Raw genomic sequence first — 25,954 nt, 5'->3', positions numbered from 1 at the left:
CATTTGCAGGTGAACTGTTCCCAGAGGAACCAAGTTTGTCGGGCTGGCAAATTGCATTCATCGTAATCCTTATCGTCACCTTGATCGCCATTGTGGTAATCCTCAAATTGCTCAATAATAAGAGGAAACTGTTCCAAGGTAAGAGCATGTTAACTGCTCGGCATTGAACATTCAAGTTCTTTATGGCAAAATATAAATAGTTAAGATTCGATACAAAGTGTGCTAGGATTTACTGATGGGGATATAATGTATCTAACTGCGAGTACAATGTAAAAATGCAACCTCAGTCTGTAAGGAGTGTAACGAGGGGAACAGCAGTTGATATTACACTCGAGTTCTGTAGGATCCAAATTCCAGCCTATGCCCCACACTCTCAGCCCGGCTAATTCAGCCCACAAAGTTCAGACAAGTCATTTCATTTGTCCTCGTGTCATTTTCTGGTTTGACTTGTTTGAACTTTGTGGGCCTGGAGGTGTAAAGGGGGTTGTTCTTAGCACTGTTCCTACATTGGTGATAAATCCTGAACCAGAACACCAAGATCGGTCGATACACTATCAGCAACTTTAGATCTACTGAATTAATGGCGACCTTTCTATGTAGTTCCTGAGGCTCGTGTGTTCAGCACTGTAGACCTTGGAGATGAAAAGCTCGGGTACCCCTGTTGCAGTGTATTGTAAACAAAATGGCCAGCAGCATCAAACTATCAATACTACTAACAATGATAACTTGTGTTTATGTAGTGCAACTTCTCAAGGCGCTTCACAGGAGTATTATGAGATTCGACACTGAGCCGCATAAGTAGAAATTAGCGCAGGTGACCAAAGAGGTATGTTTTAAGAAGCGGCTTGAAGGAGGGAAGAGAGGTTTAGGGAGGGAGTTCCAGAGCTTGGGGCCCAGGCAGCTGAAGGCACGGCCACCAATGGTTGAGAGCGATTGTAAATCGGGCACAAGAGGGCAGAATTAGAGGAGCGCAGACATCTTGGGGGTGGGGGGGGTTTTAGGGCTGGAGATTCGAGAGATCGGGAGGGGCGAGGCCATGGAAGGATTTGAAAATAAGGATGAGAATTTTGAAATTGAGGCGTTGCTTAAATCGGAATCCAATGTAGGTCAGCGAGCACAGGGGGTGATGGGTGAACGGGACTTGGTGCGGGTTCGGACACGGGGGCAGCGAGCACGGGGGGGTGATGGGTGAACGGGACTTGGTGCGGGTTAGGACACGGGGGTCAGCAAGCACGGGGGGTGATGGGTGAACGGGACTTGGTGCGGGTTAGGACACGGGGGTCAGCGAGCACGGGGGGTGATGGGTGAACGGGACTTGGTGCGGGTTAGGACACGGGGGTCAGCGAGCACGGGGGGTGATGGGTGAACGGGACTTGGTGCGGGTTAGGACACGGGGGTCAGCGAGCACGGGGGGTGATGGGTGAACGGGGCTTGGTGCGGGTTAGGACACGGGGTCAGCGAGCACAGGGGGTGATGGGTGAACGGGACTTGGTGCGGGTTAGGACACGGGGGTCAGCGAGCACAGGGGGTGATGGGTGAACGGGACTTGGTGCGGGTTAGGACACGGCTGTCGAGTTTTGGATCACCTCTAGTTTACGTAGGGTAGAATGTGGGAGGCCAGCCAGGAGTGCCTTGGAATAGTCAAGTCTAGAGGTAACAAAGGTAAAGATGAGGGCTTCAGTAACAGGTGAGCTGAGGCAAGGGGCAGAGACGGGAGATGTTAGAGGTGGAAATAGGCGGTTTTAGTTATGCTGTGGATATGTGGCCGGAAGCTCATTTCAGGGTCAAATATGACACCAAGGTTGCGAACTGTCTGGTTCAGCCTCAGACAGAAGTTGGGGAGAAGGATGGGGTTTGTGGCGGGGACCGAAAACAATGGCTTTGGTCTTCCCAATATTCAACTGGAGAAAATTTCTGCTCATTCAGAACTGTATGTCGGACAAGCAGTCTGACAAGTTAGAGACCGAAGAGGGGTCGAGAGAAGTGGGGGTGAGGTAGAGCTGGGTGTTATCAGTGTACATGTGGAAACTGACGCCCCGTTTCCGGATGATATCGCCAAGATAAGAAATAGGAGGGGGGCCAAGGATAGATCATTGGAGGACACCAGAGGTAACGATGCGGGGGGGGGGGCGGGAAGAGAAGCCATTGCAGGTGATTCTCCTGCTACAGTCCCACTCAGCTGGAAGATGCTGGAGAGGTGTTGGAGAAGGATGGAGTGGTCAACCGTGTCAAAGGCTGCAGACCAGTCAAGAAGGACGAGAAGATATAGTTTGCCTTTGTCACAGTCACAATGGATGTCATTTGTGATTTTGATAAGACCCGTTTTGGTGTTGAGGCAGGTGCATAACCAGATTGGGAGGATTCAAAAATGGAATTGCAGGAAAGGTGGGCATGGATCTGGGAGGCGACAACATGTCCAAGGACTTTGGAGAGGAAAGGGAGGTTGGAGATGGGGTTGTAGTATGCAAGGACGGAGAGATTGAGGATCTTTTTTGAGGAGAGGTGTGATTATGACAGATTTGAGGGAGAGGGAGAAAGTACCTGAGGAGAGAGAACCGTTAACAATGTCGGCTAACATGGGAGCCAGAAAAGGAAGTTGGGTAGTCAGCAGTTAGGTGGGAATAGGGTCAGGGAGCAGGAAGTGGGTCTCATGGACAGGATAAGCTTGGAAATGTCATGAGGGGGAGATCAGAGAGAGACTGGAGCAAGATGTGAGGTCAGGGATAGGGCAGGGGGCTTCCTTAGAGAAAGTTTTGCCCGGTGGGCTAGGGGAAGGAAGGGAAGAGGCAGAGGTGGTCAAACGGATGGCTCAGTCTTAGTCGATGAGTTCCCCATCCTCACTGTCAGAGGTGAGGATGGAGACTGGGGAGAGGGTTTAAAAAGAAGGTTATCAGTGGAGAATAGAAAAGGGTTTATCGTTACAATCCAAAATAATTCTGGAATAGTGAGTGATTTTGGCAGAGGACCCGGTAATGCTTTATGTGGGCCAGCCAGATCTAGCGCTGAATGGCTAAACCAGTTGCCCGCAATATCCGTTCAAGTCTACATCTTTTGGTCTTAAGGGAGTGAAGATCAGGGAGGGAATGGTCAGGGTGAGAGAGCGAGAGAGAGAGAGAGAGATTGTTTTAACAGGGACTTGGCCATCAAGGTGGTGGGGAGTGTGTGGTTGATCAGATCAGTAGCTGGAGAGATGTCATGGTGAATGGAAGGCCAAAGGCTGGACAGTTGGGTGTTAAGTGCAGTTGTACGTCAGGAGACAGTATTTACCAGGGGCAGACACAGAAGGAGGCAGCGTTTAGAATACCCCTTGCTGTTGGTGGGAACTGTGACAATCTGTGTTCCTCTTTAGATAAAGCTTATAGGTTTAGGGCAGATTTTGGGTGACTGAATCAATCACGTTTTGTTTTTATTGCATGAGATTCTGGATTTTTAAATTGTTCGATCAGTGTGCACATCCCTCAACTTTGTTAATTTCCCACAAAACTGCAGATCAGTGGGCTTTTAGAGTTAGAAGCTGAAGCCCATTTTAGACAATCATTGCAGCATATGTGAGCTTTGAATTACAGATACGTTCTCAATGTGATTTCAGCAATTCATCTTCCTTGATTACTGCAAATTTAACATTTAAGGGGAAGGAGGCACTGAGAATGTTATTCCACAGTAAATTTCTATTCTTTGGTGTCTAGTGTCCCTCGCAGACAATTATACCCAAAACATCTGGAAGAACTTCAAAGCCACAAGACATAAGAACATAAGAAATAGGAGCAGGAGTAGGTCATTCGACCCCTCGAGCCTACTCCGCCATTTAATACGATCATGGCTGATCCGATCATGGACTCGGGTCCACTTCCCTGCCCGCTCCCGATAACCCCTTATTCCCTTATCGGTTAAGAAACTGTCTATTTCTGTCTTAAATTTATTCAATGTCCTGGATTCCACAGTTCTCTGAGGCAGCGAATTTCACAGATTCACAACCCTCAGAAGAAATTTCTCCTCATTTCAGTTTTAAATGGGCGACCCCTTATTCTAAGATTATGCCCCCTAGTTCTAGTCTCCCCCATCAGTGGAAACATCCTCTCTGCATCCACCTTGTCAAGCCCCCTCATAATCTTATATGTTTCGATAAGATCACCTCTCATTCTTCTGTATTCCAATGAGTAGAGGCCCAACCCACTCAACCTTTCCTCATAAGTCAACCCCCTCATCTCTGGAATCAACCGAGTGAACCTTCTCTGAACTGCCTCCAAAGCAAGTATATCCTTTCGTAAATATGGAAACCAAAACTGCACGCAGTATTCCAGGTGTGGCCTCACCAATACCCTGTATAACTGTAGCAAGACTTCCCTGCTTTTATACTCCATCCCCTTTGCAATCAAGGCCAAGATACCATTTGCCTTCCTGATCACTTGCTGTACCTGCATATTATCCTTTTGTGTTTCATGCACAAGTACCCCCAGGTCCTGCTGTATTGCAGGACTTTGCAATTTTTCTGCATTTAAATAATAACTTGCTCTTTGACTTCATCTGCCAAAGTGCATGACCTCACACCTTCGAACATTACACTCCATCTGCCAAATTTTTGCCCACTCACTTAGCCTGTCTATGTCCTTTTGCTGATTTTTTTGTGTGCCCCTCACACATTGCTTTTCCTCCCATCTTTGTATTGTCAATAAACTTGGCTACGTTACACTCAGTCCCTTCTTCCAAGTCATTAATATAGATTGTAAATAGTTGGGGTCCCAGCACTGATCCCTGCAGCACCGCACTAATTACTGATTGCCAACCCGAGAATGAACCATTTATCTCGTCTCTCTGTTCTCTGTTTGTTAGCCAATCCTCTATCCATGCTAATATATTACTCCCAACCCCATGAACTTTAATCTTGTGCAGTAACCTTTTATGTGCCACCTTGTCAAATGCCTTCTGGAAGTCCAAATACACCACATCCACTGGTTCCCCTTTATCCACCCTGTTCATTACATCCTCAAAGAACTCCAGCAAATTTGTCAAACATGACTTCCCCTTCATAAATCCATGCTGACTCTGCCTGACTGAATTTTGCTTTTCCAAATGTCCTGCTACTGCTTCTTTAATAATGGACTCCAACATTTTCCCAACTACAGATGTTAGGCTAACTGGTCTATAGTTTCCTGCTTTTTGTCTGCCTCCTTTTTTAAATAGGGGCGTTACATTTGCAGTTTTCCAATCTGCTGGGACCTCCCCAGAATCCAGGGAATTTTGGTAAATTACAACCAACGCATCCACTATCCCTGTCGCTACTTCTCTTAAGACCCTAGGATGCAAGCCATCAGGTCCAGGGGATTTATCTGCCTTTAGTCCCGTTATCTTACTGCTTTGTGATTGTGTTAAGTTCCTCCCCTCCCTATAGACCCATGACTATCTACTGTTGATATATTGTTAGTGTCCTCTACCATAAAGACTGATACAAAATATTTGTTCCGAGTTTCTGCCATCTCCGTGTTCCCCATCACTAATTCCCGGTCTCGTCCTCAAAGGGACCAACATTTACTTTAGGCACTTTTTTCCTTTTTATAGATCTATAGAAACTCTTGCTATCTGTTTTTATATTTTGTGCTAGTTTACTTTCATAGTCTATCTTCCCTTAATCATTTTTTTAGTCATTCTTTGCTGGCTCTTAAAAGCTCCCCAATCTTCTGTCCTCCCACGAGTTTTGGCCACTTTGTATGCCCTGGTTTTTAATTGGATACCGTCCTTTATTTCTTTAGTTAGCCACGGGTGGCTTTCTTTTCTTTTACACCCTATCCTCCTCACTGGAATATATTTTTTGAGAGTTGTGAAATATCTCCTTAAATGTACGCCACTGTTCATCAACCGTCCTGCACTTTAATCTATTTTCCCAGCCCACTTTAGCCAACTCTGCCCTCATACCTTCATAGTCTCCTTTATTTAAGCTTAGTACGCTGGTTAGAGATCCAACTTTCTCAGCCACCATCTGAATTTGAAACTCAATCATGCTATGATCACTCATTCCAAGGGGATCCTTTACTCGGAGATTGTTTATTAATCCTGTCTCATTACACAGGACCAGGACACCGGACACAGTTTTCCTTCTGTGCCTGACATTTTGTTGGATCTGATCTTCAGTTGTAATCAGCGTTTCTGTGCCCTGGGCTTTTTCTTCCACTCAGTAGAATTTTTTTCCCAATACTTCTCTCCGTGTCTCAAAGTGTGTAATCTTGCTGCCATAGATTCCCATGGCCCCCACCTCTCTCTTGTACTTGTACAAATGGCTATTCAGAATTTTCCTCACCTGATTTTTTACAGTCACATTTTCCAACACGATTCAATTAAGATTGATCAGGAATGGTTCAGTTTCCAGCGCAGGATCAATTGTATCACTCTGAGCCCTGCCACCGGTGAGAACAGCTACATCAACACACCTTAAATGAAAGAAGTGCTGATTTGCTGCCTCTCCAGCAGTCACTCGATCTAGTCTCTCCAAACCTGCTGCATCTTTCTATCCACACCTGCCCCTTCCCTCTTGATATGGTTCTCCTCAAGGAAAAGCTGATGATCTGCTTGTCTTGCTCTCCTCTCCTCTAATGTTGATCATTTTGTGAATAACCAGCATCTTCAGCTTGCACCCAGCCTGCCTTTCCTTGAATCTACAATCCTTGGGTAGGATCATCTTTTCCTTATTTGTTCTTGGGGTGTGAGCCCTGAAGGTATTGAGAGCCAACCACACAGTGTGGGACTGGAGTCACATGTTATCCTCATCATAGGCGATCTCTCGAACAAGGATGACTGGCTTCTACACGAGTTCACAGATGTTTCAATGAAGAACCCAATATTCCAGTTGAAGGGTGGAAGATGCCTGAGCCTGGATTGTTTTAACGTGTGGTGACCGTTACACATCAGCCACCACACGGGGCTTGACAGAGCTCGGCCTTCGTCCAGTGGCAAGGGTTAACCAGGACGACTGGAGACCAGCTCTGCTGCACGGACCCAGTGCGCACACATATCGCAGTGTGGGCTGGGCCCGTGCTGCCCCTGGGCCCTCGGCTCTTCTTGGCCCTGTACCCTCATTTGCCGCTCCTCCACCACATTCTCTCTCTGCTCCTCCGCCAGAATCATTTGCCGCTCCTCCGCCACGATCTCTCACCGCACCTGCGCATCAAACATTAGCCGAGCCTCCGCCACGATCACTCGCTGCTCATCCACCACGACTTTCCCGCTCCTCCGCCGTACCAGGGCCCCGCCGATGTTCCTGCCCAGGCTCCAAATGGCGGCCTGGGCTTTGTTGAAGTCGCCCACCGCAAAATAGTCGCACACTTGCAGCAGCTCGCGCTGGAAGTTGTAATCACATGTACAGCAAGGACAGCAGCTCTCCCTTCCCTGAAGGACATCAGTGAAGCAGTTAGGCTTTTACAACAGTGTTGCAGATCTCGTGCTCCTCCTTCTGGTGCCAGCCCACCAATTCCCAGATTAATTTCACAATCTGCCATGTGTGATTTGAACTCCGATCTCTGGGTTTCTAGTCCTGTATCATACCCACCAGGCTACCAGATTTCCAACTACCAACATATTGTCCTCGCATTAGAACTTTCTAAAATGACAGAAGCTGCCGTTAACTCTTCAAATGTTCGATCCTTGTAAGTCTGGATCTGACCCACGATTGCACTGTGGTTTTTGGAATGATTGTAGCATTAATGACCTAGCCTTGTTAAACATCGCTGCATTCCTGCTCCTGAGTGCTTTGACGATTCATTTGCCATTGCCGTAGACATCTCCAAAATCATTCACCGGTTCCAACATCAGGCACTTCCGGACAAACCGGCAGTTTGTGGTCTCCCATTACCTGTGTTAACACTTGTGTAGTTTCTTCTCAAATTGCTCAACTTAGGCTGTGGTTGAAGGCTCATCTTTGACTCTCTCCATTAACTCAGGGGTTCCTCAAGGCTCCAGTCCCTCTCCCACTCTGTTCTCCTCCATCTCAATCACTCCTCCAAAGATGATCCAACTATATCCATTCCTTACTCATTATTTCATGCCACGTTCATCAACTTCTCTTGCAGCAAATGTCCTTAGCTCACATACCTCCATTCCTCTCATTGCAATGGCTGGATCTCTACTTCTCGATCAGCTTTCATGAATAAATTCCCATTTCTTTCAGTTCTTCATCTCCATTATAAGCTACTGCCCATTACCTTCGATGGTTCCAGCCCTGGTCCTTCTTCATCTGTTGATAGCTTCGTCTCACGGAACTCCACTGAAACTCCCAAGTCTCCTCCATTCCTGAAGGTGCCTCTTCCATAGGAAACATTTCTCCCCAATTATGTCTGAACGGCAATGATCATGGGTGATTTTAACCCTCATATTGATTGGACAAAGCAAATTGGTCAGGGTAGCCTTGAGGAGGAGTTCATAGAGTGTACTGAAGTTGCATGATCAGCCATGATCATATTGAATGGTGGTGCAGGCTCAAAGAGCCGAATGACCTACTCCTGCACCTATTTTCTATGTTTCTATGTATCCGGGATAGTTTCCTTGAACAGTACGTTGCTGAACCAAGCAGGGAGCAGGCAATCCTCGATCCAGTACTGTGTAATGAGGCAGGATTAATAAATGATCTCGGAGTGAAAGATCCTCTAGGAATGAGTGACCATAATATGGTTGAATTTCAAATTCAGTTGGAGGGTGAGAAAGTTGGTTCTGAAACCAGGGTTCTAAGCTTAAATAAAGGAGACTACAAAGGTATGAGGGCAGAGTTGGCTAAAGTGGACTGGGAAAATAGACTAAATATGGGACGGTTGATGAGCAGTGGCAGACATTTAAGGAGACTTGGATGAAGAGACTAGTATAATGTAGCCAAGTTTGTGAATGATATATAGATGGGTGGGAAAGTTAGTTGTGAGGAGGACACAAAAAATCTGCAAAGGGTTAGAGACCGGTTAAGGGAGTGGGCAAAAATTTGGCAGATGGAGTATAATGTGGGAAAATGTGAGGTTATCCACTTTGGCACAAATAAGAGAAATGCAAATTAGGATGCAGGTACAGCAAGTGATCAGAAAGGCAAATGGAATGTTGGCCTTTATTGCAAGGGGGAGGGAGTATAAGAGCAGGGAAGTCCTGCTACAATGTTCAGCGTATTGGTGAGGCCACACCTGGAGTACGGCGTACAGTTTTGGTCTCCATATTTAAGGAAGGATATACTTGCATTGGAGGCTGTTCAGAGAAGGTTCACTCGGTTGAATCCGGAGATGAGGGGGTTGACTTATGAGGATAGTTTGAGTAGGCTGGGCCTCTACACATTGGAGTTCAGAAGAATGACAGGTGATCTGATTGAAACTTATAAGATTATGAGGTGGCTCGACAAGGTGGATGCAGAGAGGATATTTCCACTCATAGGGGAAACTAAAGCTAGGGGACATAGTCTTAGAATAAGGGCCGCCCATTTAAAACTGAAATGAGGAGAAATTTCTTCTCTGAGGGTTGTGAATCTATGGAATTCTCTGCCCCAGAGAGATGTGGAGGCTGGGTCATTAAATATATTTAAGGTGGAGATGGACAGATTTTTGAGCGATTAGGGAGTAAAGGGTTATAGGGAGCGGGCAGGGAAGTGGAGCTGAGTCCATGATCGGATCAGCCATGATATTGAATGGCGGAGCAGGCTCGAGGTGCCAAATGGTCTACTCCTGCTCCTATTTCTTATGTTCTCTACGTATCCCAGTCTATCCAAGACATGAGCACTGCTCCCATATGAGAGAGGATCTTCTGACACCAGGGAAAGGTACAAGAAAAACGTCTGATATGCAACGTGTCTGTTCACTGGTTTACAGTGTTGGTCTCAGTCGCTCAAGTTTATCAATAATACTATGTTCTGTGCTGCTCTGAACTTCTTTATTTCTTCCTTAGCTGAACACATGCTGTCCTACATACGACATCTCGCCCTGCATCTTTGTAAATCAAGACTCAGTATTCTATTTATCTCATGCATCCAGTCCTGGATGAGCAGAAATTTTCTCCAATTGAATAGTGGGTAGACCAAAGCCATTATTTTCAGTCCACACCACAAACGTTGTTCCCTAACCACTGACTCTATTCCTCTACCCAACGTCTGTCTGAGGCTGAACCAGACTGTTCGCAACCTTGGTGTCACATTTGACCCTGAAATTAGCATTCGACCACATATCCACAGCATAACTAAGACCTCCCATTTCCACCTCCGTAACATTGGCCATCTCTACCCTTGCCTCAGCTCATCCGCTGCTATAGCCCTCATCCATGGCTTTGTTACCTTTCGACTTGACTACTCCAATGCACTCTTGACTGGCCTCCCACATTCTACCCTACGTAAACTAGAGGTGATCCAAAACTGGGTTGCCAGTGTCCTAACTCGCACCAAGTCCAGCTCACCCATCACCACTGTGCTCGCTGACCTACATTGACTCCTGGATTTCAAAATTCTCATCCTTGTTTTCAAATCCCTCCATGGCCTGGCCCCTCCCTTTCTCTAATCTCCTCCAGCCCCACAACACCCCACCCTCAAAACATGTCTGCGCTACTCTAATTCTGCCCTCTTGAGCATCCCTAATTATAATCGCTTTTCTTTGTCAACTGTTCTTTGCCTCCTAATAAAACGTATATTTATATCGTGCCTTTAGTGTAGTAAAACGTCCCAAGGTGCTTCACAGCAATGTTACAGACAAAACACATACATTTGACACAGAGGCACAAAAGAAGAAATTAGAGCAGGTGACCAAAAGCTTGGTTAAAGATGTAGGTTTTAAGGAGCGTCTTAAAAGAGGACAGAGAGGCGGAGAGGTGGGAGGAGGGAGTTCCAGAGCTTAGGACCCAAACAGCTGAAGGCACGGCCACCGATGGTTGAGCAGTTATAATGAGGGATGTTCAAGAGGGCAGAATTTGAGTAGCGCAGACATCTTGTGGGGTTGTGAGGCAGAGATAGGGAGGGGCGAGGTCATGGAGTGATTTCTAAACAAGGATGAGAATTTTGAAATCGAGGTGTTGTTTAACCGGGAGCCAATGTAGGTCAGAAAGCACAGGGGTGATAGGTGATCGTGACTTGGTGCGAGTTGGGACACAGGCTGCTGAGTTTTGGATCACCTCTAGTTTACGTAGTGTAGAATGTCTGAGGCCAACCAGGAGTGAGTTGGAGTCGTCAAGTCTAGAGGTAACAAAGGCATGGATGAGGGTTTCAGCAGCAGAACAGCTGAGGTAAGGGCAGGAGTGGGCAATGTTACGCAGGTGGAAAAAGGCAGTTTTAGTTATGCCCCGGATATGTGATCGGAAACTCATTTCACTCAAATATGATGCCTAGATTGGAAACAGTATTGTTCACCCTCAGATTGATGCTCTGGAGAGGGATGGAGTCAGTGGTTCGGGAATGCAGTTAGTGGCAGGGAGCAAAGATAATGGCTTTGGTCTTCCCAATATTTAATTGGAGAACATTTCTGCTCATCCAGTACTGGACAAGTAATCTGACAATTTAGATACCAAGCAGGGGTCGAGAGAAGTGGTGGAGAGGTAGAGCTGGGTGTCATCAGCGTACATGTGGAAACTGACTCCGTGTTTTGGGATAATATCGCCAAGGGGCAGCATATAGATGAGAAATAAGAGGGGGCCAAGGATAGATCATTGGGGGACACCAGAGGTAACGATGTGGGGGCGGGAAGAGAAGATATTGCAGGAGATTCTCAGATTATGATTATATAGCTAAGAATGGAACCAGGCGAAGTGCAGTCCCACCCAGCTGGACGATGGTGGAGTGATGTTGGAGGAGAATGGAATGGTCAACTGTCAAAGCCTGCAGACAGGTCCAGAAGCACGAGGAGCGATCGTTTGCCTTTGTCACACTCACAAAGGATATCATTTGTGCCTTTGATGAGAGCCATTTCGGTACTGTGGCAGGGGCACAGTATAATACTATAATATAATACTCCTGTGAAACCCCTTGGCATGTTTCACCACGTTAAAGACACTATCTAAATACAAGTTATACTTTTTTAAACTGGAATCTCCCAGCAGTGAAAACCCTAGCATGGTTTTAACCATATTTTCCTGATTTTCTACTTATACTGTTCCAGCCTTCACAGGTGTCCCACACTTTGATGCATCACACAGGTTTCTCAAATTTTTTGAAAGTGATGTAACCGAACCATAAAAATTCTCTGATAAGATGAATTGTCCAATTCTGTTTGAATATATTACCCAGCACTTGATAAAGCATATGGCCAGTAGCTGTGCCTGAAAATCCACTTTACATCACTCATAATATACATTCATTCAACCTTTGACTGTATCAGATAATAATCTTAGAGATGGAGACACTCCAGTGTCCACACACACGAATAAACCACAATGGGAATTAAATACTGGCAGTAAAGATTATTCACCTGACATCTAATTCTAAATTGTCTCTCTTGTTTAGAGCTGAAGACAAAAATTAAATTATCAGGTAAGATTTTTTTTATATAGTTGGTACAGTTTAATATATCAGCGGGGGAAAGGACATTTCAATAAAGTATTGGGCATGTTATTTAATCAATCATTTACTCTCTAGTGATTGTGATAAATGTTTACACTTTTTTTCACTCTGCACAACCCCATTGTACACTTCAATTTACAGACATATTCTGCTGTTTTGCTCATTTTTATCCTCTATCCTCTATCCGTATATAATCAGTTACCGCCCCCCTCACCACCGTCTCTTTTGCCAATAGTGCTTGTGTTTTAAATACCCCCCCAGTGCAATCAGCAACTTCCTGTTGCACTGCCGTTGTAAGGTTATTTCTCTGTACAGTTTGTCCTGTTCACACTGACGGACGGGAATAAAGTTAAAAATTGTAATCCGATTGAGTTCTTGGCAAAAGTGACACATTCTGTCCTTGATCTCCAAATACAAGATGTAAAATAAACAAGGAAATTAAGTTAACTGTCGCAGCATCAGTGAGTAGTGGTTGACAGATTTCCCACATTCTGATGACCCAAAACTGTGCAATTATTAGGAATGACCATGGTGTTTTTATATCAGTTCAGAAAATAACCATTTGATATTACATTTTCAGGATGGAAAGTGATTACAAACTCTGCAGGTAAGAAATCTACTCACTAATCTTTTGATGACTAACCAGTGTTATGTTAATGTTTAGAGACTGGCAGGTATCTTTTGTGACCAATGTGTGAACAGCACTCTGAAGGAAACAAACTTGTTGCAAAACAGTGATGTGTGGAGAGAAAGTGGGATAAACATTCTTCTCCCCCGGAGTCAAGGATGACTTGCTTCCACACTAACACCAGTTCTCAGGTGACTGATGAGACCAATGCGGGATCTACAGTCTCTGTCACAGGTGGGGCAGATGGTGGTTGGAGGGACGGGTGGGTGGGGTGCTTGAGTTGCCGCTCCCTCCTTCCGCTGTCGACGCTTGGCTTCAGCTTGTTCCCGGCGAAGAGACTCGAGGTGTTCAGCGCCTTCCCGGATGCTTTTCCTCCACTTTGAGCATTCTTGGGCCTGGCGATTCCCAGGTGTCGGTGGGGATGTTGCACTTTTTCGAGGAGGCTTTGAGGGTGTCCTTTGAAGCGTTTCCTCTGCCCACCTGGGGCTCCCTTGCCGTGTCAGAGCTCCGAGTAGAGCGCTTGTTTTGGGAATCTTGTATCGAGCATGCGGATGATGTGCCCGCCCAACGGAGCTGAGTGTGGTCAATGCTTCGATGCCGGGGATGTTGGCCTCAGCGAGAACACTGGCGTTGGTGCTTGCAGCATCTTGCAGGGGCAGCGTTGGTGGTACTTCTCCAGTGCTTTGAGGAGCGTGCTGTACACAGTCCATGTCTCTGAGCCATACAGGAGGGCGGGTATCACCACTGTTCTGTAGACCATGAGCCTGGTGCCGGGTTTGAGGTCCTGGTCTTCAAACACTCTCTTCCTCAGGTGACCGAAGGCTGTACTGGCACACTGAAGGCGGTGTTAGACTTTCTCATCGATGTCTGCCCTTGTAGACAGTAGGCTCCCGAGGTATGGAAAATGGTGCACGTTGTCCAAGGCCTCGTCCTGGATTTTGATAACCAGGGGGGGCAGTGCTGTGTGGCAGGGGCAGGTTTGTAGACAACCTTTGTCTTTCGGATGTTTAGTGTAAGGCCCATGCTCTCGTACGCTGCGGTGAAGGTGTTGACGATGGCTTGGAGTTCGGACTCCGAGTGTGTGCAGACACAGGCATCGTCTGCACACTGTAATTCAATGACAGAGAATGGGATGACCTCGGATCTGGTCTGGAGGCGGTGGAGGTTGAACAGTTTCCCGTTTGTTCTGCAGCTTAGATAAACATTATTCCACAAGTGAAAAAAAAGTATGGATTATAAAGGATTTGTTTGTAACTACAAGAAAGGGGAAGGAATAACCCAGGAAACGATCTCAGAATCATTCAATACTACAGCACAGAAGGAGGCCATTCGGCCCATCGAGTCTGTGCCGGCTCTATCAAACAGCAATCCAGTCAGTCCCACTCTCCCGCTCTTTCCCCAAATCCCTGCAGTTCCTTCTCCTTCATGTATTGATCCAATTTCCTTTTGAAACCTACGATTGAATCTGTATCTACCGCCCAATCAGGCAGTGGATTCCAAATCCTAACCACTCATGCGTCAAAACGTTTTTCCTCATGTGCCCTCTGGTTCTTTTGCCAATCTCCTTAAATCTGTCCCCTCTGGTTAGCAACCGTTCTGCAATTGGAACCAGTTTCTCTTTATGTCCTCTGTTAAACCCGTCAATGATTTTCAACAGCTCTATTAAATCTTATTTTAAACTTCTCTGCTCTAAGGAGAAAAACCCAGCTTCTCCAGTCTATCCATGTAACCGTAGCCCCCATCCCTGGAACCATCCTAGTAAACCTCTTCTGTACCCTCTCCGAAGCCTTCACAACCTTCCTAGGGCATGGTGAGATGGAGCATTGCAGCGAGGAAGATCGATGACGCGGCCCTGCTTGACCCCGGTCCGGACGTGGATTGGGTCTGTGGTGGATCCGTTGGTCAGCATCACGGCCTGCATGTCATCGTGGAGCAGGCGGAGGATGGTTACAAACTGTTGGGGGCAGCCGAAACGTAGGAGGACGCTCCATAATTCCTCGCGGTTGATGGTGTCAAAGGCCTTTGTGAGGTCATGGCGCGCCCTTGGACAACGTAGAACATTTTCCATACCTCGGGAGCCTACTATCAACAAGGGCAGACGTCGATCACGAGATCCAACACCGCATCCAGTGCAGCCTTTGGTCGCTTGAGGAAAAGAGTGTTCGAAGATCAGGCCCTCAAATCTGGCACCAAACTTATGGTCTCCAGGGCTGTAGTGATACCCGGCCTCTTATATGGCTCAGGGGCGTGGACTATATACAGTAGACACCTCAAATCGCTGGAGAAATACAACCAACCCTGCCTCCCGTGAGAGCCTGCAAATCCATTGGGCGGATAGACGAACCAACGTTAGCGTCCTCGATCAGGTCAACATCCCCAGCATCGAAAGCACTGACCACACTCGATCAGCTCCGTTGGGTGGGCCACATCATCCACATGCTTGACACGAGACTCCCAAAGCATGCGCTCTATTTATAAGAACATAAGAAATAGGAACAGGAGTAGGCCATACGGCCCCTCGAGCCTGCTCCGCCATTCAATAAGATCATGGCTGATCCGATCATGGACTCAGCTCACTTCCCCGCCCGCTCCCCATAACCCCTTATCCCCTTATCTTTTAAGAAACTGTCTATTTCTACCTTAAATCTATTCAATGTCCCGGCTTCCACAGCTCTGTGAGGCAGCGAATTCCACAGATTTACAACCCTCTGAGAGAAAAAATTTCTCCTCATCGCAGTTTTAAATGGGCGGCCCCTTATTCTGAGATTATGCCCCCTAGTTCTAGTCTCCCACATCAGTGGAAACATCCTCTCTGCATCCACCTTGTCAAGCCCCCTCATAATCTTATACGTTTCGATAAGATCACCTCTCATTCTTCTGAATTCCAATGAGTTGAGGCCCAACCTACTCAACCTTTCCTCATAAGTCAACCCTCCTCATCCCCAGGATCAATTGAGTGAACCTTCTCTGTACCGCCTCCAAAGCAAGTATATCCTTTCGTAAATATGGAAACCAAAACTGCACACAGTATTCCAGGTGTGGCCTCACCAATACCCTGTACAACTGTAGCAAGACTTCCCTGCTTTTATATTCCATCCCCTTTGTAATAAAGGCCAAGATTTCATTGGCCTTCCTGATCACTTGCTGTACCTGCATACTATCCTTTTGTGTTTCATGCACAAGTACCCCCAGGTCCCGCTGTCCTGCGGCACTTTGCAATCTTTCTCCATTTAAATAATACCTTGTTCTTTGATTTTTTTTTTCTACCGAAGTGCATGACCTCACACTTTCCAACATTATACTCCATCTGCCATATTTTTGCCCACTCACTTAGCCTGTCTATGTCCTTTTGCAGATTTTTTGTGTCCTCCTCACACATTGCTTTTCCTCCCATCTTTGTATCATCAGCAAACTTGGCTACGTTACACTCAGTCCCTTCTTCCAAGTCGTTAATATAGATTGTAAATAGTTGGGTCCCAGCACTGATCCCTGTGGCACCCTACTAGTTACTAGTTGCCAACCCGAGAATGAACCATTTACCCCAACTCTCTGTTTTCTGTTCATTAGCCAATCCTCTATCGATGCTAATATATTACCCCCAACCTCGTGAACTTTTATGTGGCATCTTGTCAAATGCCTTCTGGAAGTCCAAATACACCACATCCACTGGTTCCCCTTTATCCACCCTGTCCATCACATCGTCAAAGAACTCCAGCAAATTTGTCAAACATGACTTCCCCTTCGTAAATCCATGCTGACTCTGCCTGACCGAATTTTGCTTATCCAAATGTCCTGCTACTGCTTCTTTAATAATAGACTCCTACACAGCAGGCAGGTGAGCCCCAGGTGGGCAGAGGAAACGTTTCAAGGACACCCTCAAAGCCTCCTTGATAAAGTTCAACATCCCCACCTGCACTTGGGAATCCCTGGTCCAAGACTGCCCTAAGTGGAGGTAGAGCATCCGGGAGGTCAGTGAGCACCTCGAGTCTCATCGCCGAGAACATGCAGAGGACATGTGCAGGCAGTGGGCGGAAAACCAGACTCCCCACCCACACTTTCCTTCAACCACTCTCTGTCCCACCTGTGACCGAGACTGTAATTCCCATATTGGACTGTACAGTCACCTGAGAACTCATTTTTGGAGTGGAAGCAAATCTTCCTCGATTTCGAGGGACTGCCGATGATGATGATGATGATGATGAGAGCGTGGTGCCTAGAATTGGATGCAATACTCCAGCTTGGGGCTCCTGGCCTTAGCTCAGTTGTGGGCAAACTGTGAAGGGATAATGTTGCAAGTCTCCTCTGTCGGCACAGAGCCTCATTAGATGGGACTGTGGATTGGAGAAAGGGTAACTGCACCAGCCCCAATTCTCTAACCTGTGTTCACTATCTGTGCTAGTGAGGCTCTGGTAGAAAAGGACATTAATATACATGGGAGAATGGATTTTAACCTTGGAATACTGAATACACGGGCCAGAAGTGATGCTTAATGTGAATAAGTCATTGGTTAAGTCACATTTGGGATATTGTGTACAGTTCTGGGCAGCACATCAGAGGAATAATATTCAACCTCCATGGAATGGGTACAGCAAGATTCATTAGACTGAAAGCAGGAATGGGAATTTATAACTGAAGACCTGAAAAATCTGTGTTACCATAAGTCAATGGCCAGGACTTCGGCCAGGCTCCACAAGGGGCCTGATTTGCCCCCGTTCACAAAACCCGATAGCCCCAGGTACAGCAACAGGAAAATCTGCCCCTTTTTGTGTGGACGGGTCACTTGAAGGAGAAGATGGCTCGGAAATTGGTTGACTTTGAGGGTGGAATAAAAGTACAAATTGGGTGGATGGGGTGAAGACCTGGGGGCAGGACCTGTTCCTTGGGGACTCTACCCCTTTTCCCATCTTGTTAAATTCTGACACGGGGCTGATGAAAAGTTCCTCTTTTGCTGTGACATCATCGGAAGAGGTGACGTTGGTTGGATGACTTGCCTCCCCATGATTCCTGCCTGTTCCCCTTTACTGCAGGCGTACAGACTGAGCAATCTGGAGCAATGACTGGCCCTCCGTGAGCAGGCACCCGGGCTAGCGCTGTCAATGGAGCAGGTTCCCATCCCCCTTTATGTAAATGAGTTTGTCCCGAGGATTTGGAATGGGGTTAACCACCAGCTAGACTAGCAGTAGGAAGTCCCACCCACTGCACTTGGTGGTGGGGGGCGGGGCTCCAGGAATTGCAGGGGCTATGTGTGTGCGCTATTTCATCAGGAACCATTATGCTTGAAGGCTGTTGTTTTCCAGAGATCAGGTGGTGTAGCCAAAGACTGAAAGTTATACTGAAAGAAATCTTTATTAGTCAGGAAATTGTGTTGGGGAAATTGATGGGATTGAAGGCTGATACATTCCCAAGGCCTGATAGCCTGCATCCCAGAGTACTGAAGGAAGTCGCCCTAGAAATAGTGGATGCATTGGTGGTCATTTTCCAACAGTCTATCGACTCTGGATCAATTCCTATGGACTGGAGGGTAGCTAATGTAACACCACTTTTTAAGAAAGGAGGGAGAGATAACGGGGAATTATAGACCGGTTAGCCTGACATCAGTAGTGGGGATAATGTTGGGATCAATTACTAAAGATGTAATAGCAGCGCATTTGGAAAGCAGTGACAGGATTGGTCCAAGTCAGCATGGATTTATGAAAGGGAAATCATGCTCGACAAATCTTCTGAAATTTTTTGAGGATGTAACTAGTAGAGTGGACATGGGAGAACCAGTGGATGTGGTGTATTTGGACTTTGAAAAGGCTTTTGACAAGGTCCCACACAAGAGACTAGTGTGCAAAATTAAAGCACATGGTATTGGGGGTAATGTATTGATGTGCATAGAGAACTGGTTGGCAGACAGGAAGCAGAGAGTCGGAATAAACTGGTCCTTTTCAGAATGGCAGGCAGTGACTAGTGGGGTGCCGCAGGGCTCAGTGCTGGGACCCCAGCTATTTACAATATACATCAATGATTTGGATAAAGGAATTGAATGTAATATCTCCAAGTTTGCAGATGACACTAAGCTGGGTGGCGGTGTGAGCTGCGAGGAGGATGCTAAGAGGCTGCAGGGTGACTTGGACAGGTTAGGTGAGTGGGCAAATGCATGGCAGATGCAGTATAATGTGGATAAATGTGAGGTTATCCACTTTGGTGGCAAAAACATGGAGGCAGAATATTATCTGAATGGCGCCAGATTAGGAGAAGGGGAGGTGCAACGAGACCTGGGTGTCATGGTACATCAGTCATTGAAAGTTGGCATGCAGGTACAGCAGGTGGTGAAGAAGGCAAATGGCATATTGGCCTTCATAGCTAGGGGATTTAAGTATAGGAGCAGGGAGGTCTTACTGCAGTTGTACAGGGCCTTGGTGAGGCCTCACCGAGAATATTGTGTTCAGTTTTGGTCTCCTAATCTGAGGAAGGACGATCTTGCTGTTGAGGGAGTGCAGCGAAGGTTCACCAGACTGATTCCCGGGATGGCAGGACTGACATATGAGGAGAGACTGGATCGACTGGGCCTTTATACACTGGAGTTTAGAAGAATGAGAGGTGATCTCATCGAAACATATTAAATTCTGACGGGACTGGACAGGTTAGATGCGGGTAGAATGTTCCCGATGTTGGGGAAGCCCAGAACCAGGGGACACAGTCTAAGGATAAGGGGTAAGCCATTTAGGACCGAGATGAGGAGAAACTTCTTCACTCAGAGTTGTTAACCTGTGGAATTCCCTACTGCAGAGAGCTGTTGAGGCCAGTTCATTGGATATATTGCAGAGGGAGTTAGATATGGCCCTTACAGCTAAAGGGATCAAGGGGTATGGAGAGAAAGCAGGAAAGAGGTACTGAGGGAATGATCAGCCATGATCTTATTGAATGGTGGTGCAGGCTCGAAGGGCCGAATGGCCTACTCCTACACCTATTTTCTATGTTTCTATGTATGGTTTGTTAGTATTGATTTATATACACACAATAGTGTTCTCCAATAGAAATTGCTGACTAGCCACTAGGTGTGGCAATGGTGACACCATTTTAGCCACATACACTAATTTCAGTAGAAAATGTCCTACATACACTCACAATATGAGTAAATGCCCTTCATGTGAATATTCACTAACACTTACCACCATTCAACAACAAAGGACATAAGAGTCACTATGAAAGAAAACACTTGCAAACTCTGCTTTTTATCTGACCATTTTAGCACAACTGCACAGAGGTTAAAGAACACATGCATACGCCATGCAAATAACTATTAAGATCACCTGCCCAACAAGCATCTATTGCCCATTTTTATTTACCGATCATATATGCAATTAGCCACATTTGGATTCCCAACGAGCCGCATGTGGCTCGTGATTAATGTGTTGGTCAACACTGGTGTAGAAGCAAACAGCGTAATATTAATCGTCTTCAAAGTCACGTGAAGCACAAGTGCGATGAGGAGCTGGCCGCCCGCTCAGTGGGCAAATGTCGTCACATGTGTGAAGTCAAGTTTGAACAGTTATCGCAGGATATGGTAAGACTACCCGAGAACTTCAAAAGATTAAACAGCGAAGTTTAAAATGTTTGCAGAGTGGGCTGTCATTTTCGCTCGTTCCTAGTGTGAAAATGTAACAGTATTTGTTGAGGGAGGGTGATGCAGAACCCAGGGGGGTGCAACGTGTGTCCGATAGTCCCTCTTGCCCCTGTAACCCTGCTGTATAACTTGCCCATTAGACTTCCTGAGGTGATCAGGACACATGCAGTTAGATGCCATATATTGTGAGAGATGGGAAAGTTTCATGATTGGGCCCTTGGTGAGCTTGGATATTAACATTTATTGTCCGAGTACATGGACAGTCACTACTGGGGACATTCAGGCCGAAATGCCCCCTCTCCCCGATTGGGGAGGCAATCCTCCAGGTCCAGGACAGTTATCGCCCGACCCGGAAGTCTCCCCACTCCTCGTGGAATTGGGCTTTCTGCCCCTCAAAGGAAGCGGAGTGCTGTCTCGGGCACTGTCTCTGGCACTCCGCTTCCTTCGAGGGGTGTTCCCGGGGCGGTAGGGCAGTGCGGATTACAGGACCCAGGCGGAACAGGCCAGCACTACGTCGATGCTCCATGTAGCACTGACACACTACATCACCCCTCGCCTCCCATTAAAAGGGGGTGTTGGGGTTTGCCCGTGGGTTTTCGAAGTCAATGACAATCGGGCGGTGTGAAACCAACAGTCAATCCGCTACGGCCCGTTTTCCACACGGCGGTAAAAGTGAGAATTCACCTCCTGGAATCAATCTGCCAATAAAATGTTGTGTTTTATTTAGATTCAGTAACCATGGATTCCAGCACCGCACATCCGGGGTTAATCGTGTCCGAGGACAAAAGCAGCGTGGTACACGGTACGAGCCAGGGCACACCTCCTGACACCAATGAATGTTTTCCACGTATTCTGGGTTCTGTCCCATTTGGATCAGGTAAACATTACTGGGAGGTGGAGGTGGAGTTGAAGACTGCCTGGGATGTAGGCATTGCCAAGAAGTCCGCCGATGAGAACAACACAACCAACGCTTCCTCCAACATTGAGTACTGGGCTGTGTTGAGGAAAGATGAGGAGGAGTACAAAGCTGTCAGTTCAAGTGCAATCCTCCGCTGTCTGAGCCTGAGACCGATACCAAAGAAGATTGGAGTTTACCTGGACTGTGAGGGGAAAACATTGTCCTTTTACAATCCTGAAAATCAGTCTCTTCTCCACACATTCTGTGAGCTCAGTGGGGATCTGTACCCTGTGTTCAGTCCTGGATTCAACCAAGGAGGCAAAAACTCAGAACCACTGAAAATCTGTCCTTTTAAAAAAAACAGTATAAGTTGCAAGTTATCTTTGTCGGTCAGAGGTGTTTCTTAAAGTGCTTTGCAGATCTGAAATGGAATGAGCTAGTGACATTTATATTCATTTATTTTCTTGGATTAAACTCAGTGTGCTAGATTGTCCAGTATTTTTGCATGCATACCGCCCACTTAATGTCCATTTTAACGCTGAAATGAGGTGCAACGCCCATATATCGCCCACTTAGCCACAAAATGGAAACTGACGCCCATTTCTCGGTCATTTATCGGCGAGCGTTACTTTCCGCATGTGCATAACGCGAAAAAAAATAATACCGCCCGCCCACTTTTTTGGATGGAATCATCAGAATGGGCGATCCCAACGGCCATAATATCATGCAGCGTTACTTTCAGCATATAATTAACGCTGACATTTAATAATACCCACCGCCCACTGTTTTTTGTCGTAAAGATCACATTTGCCAAAACTAACGCCCAGTATATCGTCCATCCATACTTTCGGCATCCCGGCGACAATATCGCTTGTCCAAAAAAATGCTGGGAAAATGTTGAACTGACCGGAGCAACTCACAGCAGGATGGACGCCATGTTCTAAATCCCATGTCACATCGTTTAAAAGGCTGCTCTTCTTCAACCTCGGGGGAGTTCGGATGTACTCTGGAGGTGTTTCTTCAGATGTTCACATCACCTCCAAACATCTTATCACACTGTGGACGATTGGAATTTACTCGGTGTCTTAGTGGGGACATTCATCCTTTGTGAACAATCGGTGGAAAACAGATAGCAATTGGAATGGGGCCTATCATTTCTCACCCTCTCTTGATGACCACTCATATATCCTGCAGACTGATGAGGAGGACCAGACGTTACACCGCCCCACACTTACAGGGAGAAGCAGTCTTACCTCAACTTGTGGGACATCACCTGCCTTCGGAGACTGCGCTTCCACAAAGAGGTTATCAGTGAGATGTGCCAGCTCACAAGAGGAGATCTGCAGCCGGCCAGCATCATCAGCACTACACTGTCCGTCAAGGTCACCGCGGCAGTGTCGTTCAATTGAACAAGTACTTTGGTTCGGTATTCACTGAGGAGGACACAAACAACCTTCCGGATATAAAAGGGGTCGGAGGGTCTAGTAAGGAGGAGGAACTGAGGGAAATCCTTATAAGTCGGGAAATTGTGTTGGGGAAATTGATGGGATTGAAGGCCGATAAATCCCCAGGGCCTGATGGACTGCATCCCAGAGTACTTAAGGAGGTGGCCTTGGAAATAGCGGATGCATTGACAGTCATTTTCCAACATTCCATTGACTCTGGATCAGTTCCTATCGAGTGGAGTGTAGCCAATGTAACCCCACGTTTTAAAAAAGGAGGGAGAGAGAAAACAGGGAATTATAGACCGGTCAGCCTGACATCAGTAGTGGGTAAAATGATGGAATCAATTATTAAGGATGTCATAGCAGCGCATTTGGAAAGAGGTGACATGATAGGTCCAAGTCAGCATGGATTTGTGAAAGGGAAATCATGCTTGACAAATCTTTTGGAATTTTTTGAAGAAGTTTCCAGTAGAGTGGACAAGGGAGAACCAGTTGATGTGGTATATTTGGACTTTCAGAAGGCTTTCGACAAGGTCCCACACAAGAGATTAATGTGCAAAGTTAAAGCACATGGAATTGGGGGTAGTGTGCTGACATGGATTGAGAACTGGTTGTCAGACAGGAAGCAAAGAGTAGGAGTAAATGGGTGGCAGTGTGAGCTGCGAGGAGGATGCTATGAGGCTGCAGAGCGACTTGGATAGGTTAGGTGAGTGGGCAAATGCATGGCAGATGAAGTATAATGTGGATAAATGTGAGGTTATCCACTTTGGTGGTAAAAACAGAGAGACAGACTATTATCTGAATGGTGACAGATTAGGAAAAGGGGAGATGCAACGAGACCTGGGTGTCATGGTACATCAGTCATTGAAGGTTGGCATGCAGGTACAGCAGGCGGTTAAGAAAGAAAATGGCATGTTGGCCTTCAGAGCGAGGGGATTTGAGTACAGGGGCAGGGAGGTGTTGCTACAGTTGTACAGGGCCTTGGTGAGGCCACACCTGGAGTATTGTGTACAGTTTTGGTCTCCTAACCTGAGGAAGGACATTCTTGCTATTGAGGGAGTGCAGTGAAGGTTCACCAGACTGATTCCCGGGATGACGGGACTGACCTATTAAGAAAGACTGGATCAACTGGGCTTGTATTCACTGGAGTTCAGAAGAATGAGAGGGGACCTCATAGAAACGTTTAAAATTCTGATGGATTTAGACAGGTTAGATGCAGGAAGAATGTTCCCAATGTTGGGGAAGTCCAGAACCAGGGGTCACAGTCTAAGGATAAGGGGTAAGCCATTTAGGACCGAGATGAGGAGAAACTTCTTCACCCAGAGAGTGGTGAACCTGTGGAATTCTCTACCACAGAAAGTTTTTGAGGCCAATTCACTAAATATATTCAAAAAGGAGTTAGATGTAGTCCTTACTACTCGGGGGAATCAAGGGGTATGGCGAGAAAGCAGGAATGGGGTACTGAAGTTGCATGTTCAGCCATGAACTCATTGAATGGTGGTGCAGGCTCGAATGGCCGACTCCTGCACCTATTTTCTATGTCTCTATGTTCTACGCGTCCGGTTCCTTTCAGGCCTCAGCTGCCGACATTTGCGGTCTGTCTCAGCATGCCACACATTGCTGCATTAGACTGGTCACTGAAGCCCTTTACACACACAGGATGGCCTTTATCAGCTTCCCCATGACCAGGGAGGCTCAGACTGAGAGGGCTTTAGGATTCTACCGGAATGCTAACTTCCCCAAGGTGAAGGGAGCAATAGACTGTATGCACATCGGGCACCGTTTCAGCATGCAGAGGTTTTCAGGAACCGCAAGGGTTTCCACTCCCTGAAAGTGCAACTCGTTGTCGACAACCAGCAAATTATTATGGCAGTGAATGCTAAATTTCCGGGCAGCATCCATGATGCTCACATCCTGTGTGAGAGCACTGTATCTGACTTGTTTACCAATTAGCCACGAGGTCAATGCTGGATACTTGGTGACAAAGGATATGGCTTCACCACCTGGCTGATGACCCCCCCGGCGTAACAGCGACTGTGAAGCCGAGAAGCGATACAATGAGAGCCACAGATCCACACGCAATATCGTTGAGAAAAGCATCGCAGTGCTTAAGCAGCGCTTTAGATGCCTGGACCACTCAGGAGCCGAGCTTCAATACCACCCTGAGCAGGTAGCTCAATTCGTGGTGGTGTGCTGCATGCTGCACAACTTGGCTATCAGGAGGGGACAAGAATTGCCAGAAGGGTCTGATGGTCCACCTCAGGGGAGAGAGGAAGAGGAGGATGAGGAGGTGGACACTGACATCGGGCCAGACAATCAGGCTGACATTGAAACCATGCCCTCGCCCCCCCCCCCCCCCCCGTAGACCGCAGGAAAGGGCCCGTGGTGGCTACATTGCTGCAAAACTCTTACGTCAGGAACTCATCAATGAGCGCTTTGCTTGAAAAAACGTTTGTGGTATTTACAAAGGTGCAACACTGCTGGGTGTGCAGGTCATACATCGATGGTGTACATTACCTTGGTGACAGTTAAAGTTTAAGTTGATTGAAGTTAAATGTAAATATACCCTTTCATGTTAAGGAATCACCAGTGTGTAACGGTGCAGCTATCTGAGCCAATGCGCAACAAGATTATGTTAAACATAAAACAATTAATCCGACCATTTGTCTGAAATCATAAGTATATCTGGAAAAACCATCCCAGCCGGCAACAAATTTATCACATTTACATCATTACAATGGTCCCCATTTCCTGCAATACAGAACACAAATATAAACCAACCCTCGCCCCGACCCTCCCACTAAAATAGCAGCAGCAACCTAAAAATATGCCCCAGACAACACCTGTGGCCATGCATCTCCCTTTCCTTTCCCCCCCTCACTCC

At 46.7% G+C, this 25,954-nt stretch overlaps 1 protein-coding gene across 1 annotated transcript in view; it reads left to right on the top strand.

Moving 5' to 3' along the window:
* LOC139229609 (erythroid membrane-associated protein-like) overlaps window positions 1-25,729 on the top strand; it is a 42,477-nt gene extending 16,748 nt beyond the window's left edge. The window contains exons 4-7 of the mRNA XM_070861117.1: window positions 10-138; window positions 12,431-12,457; window positions 13,068-13,094; window positions 21,455-25,729. Coding sequence (XP_070717218.1) covers window positions 10-138; window positions 12,431-12,457; window positions 13,068-13,094; window positions 21,455-22,032 — 761 coding nt within the window. The 3' untranslated portion in view covers window positions 22,033-25,729. The remainder of the gene's footprint in view (window positions 1-9; window positions 139-12,430; window positions 12,458-13,067; window positions 13,095-21,454) is intronic.
* The last annotated feature ends 225 nt before the right edge of the window (window positions 25,730-25,954 follow it).

Source organism: Pristiophorus japonicus, chromosome 19 (assembly GCF_044704955.1).
Source record: "Pristiophorus japonicus isolate sPriJap1 chromosome 19, sPriJap1.hap1, whole genome shotgun sequence".
NCBI lineage: Eukaryota > Metazoa > Chordata > Chondrichthyes > Pristiophoridae > Pristiophorus > Pristiophorus japonicus.
The sequence above is the reverse complement of the archived record's forward strand: the minus strand, read 5'-3'. Positions and strand labels throughout refer to the sequence as shown.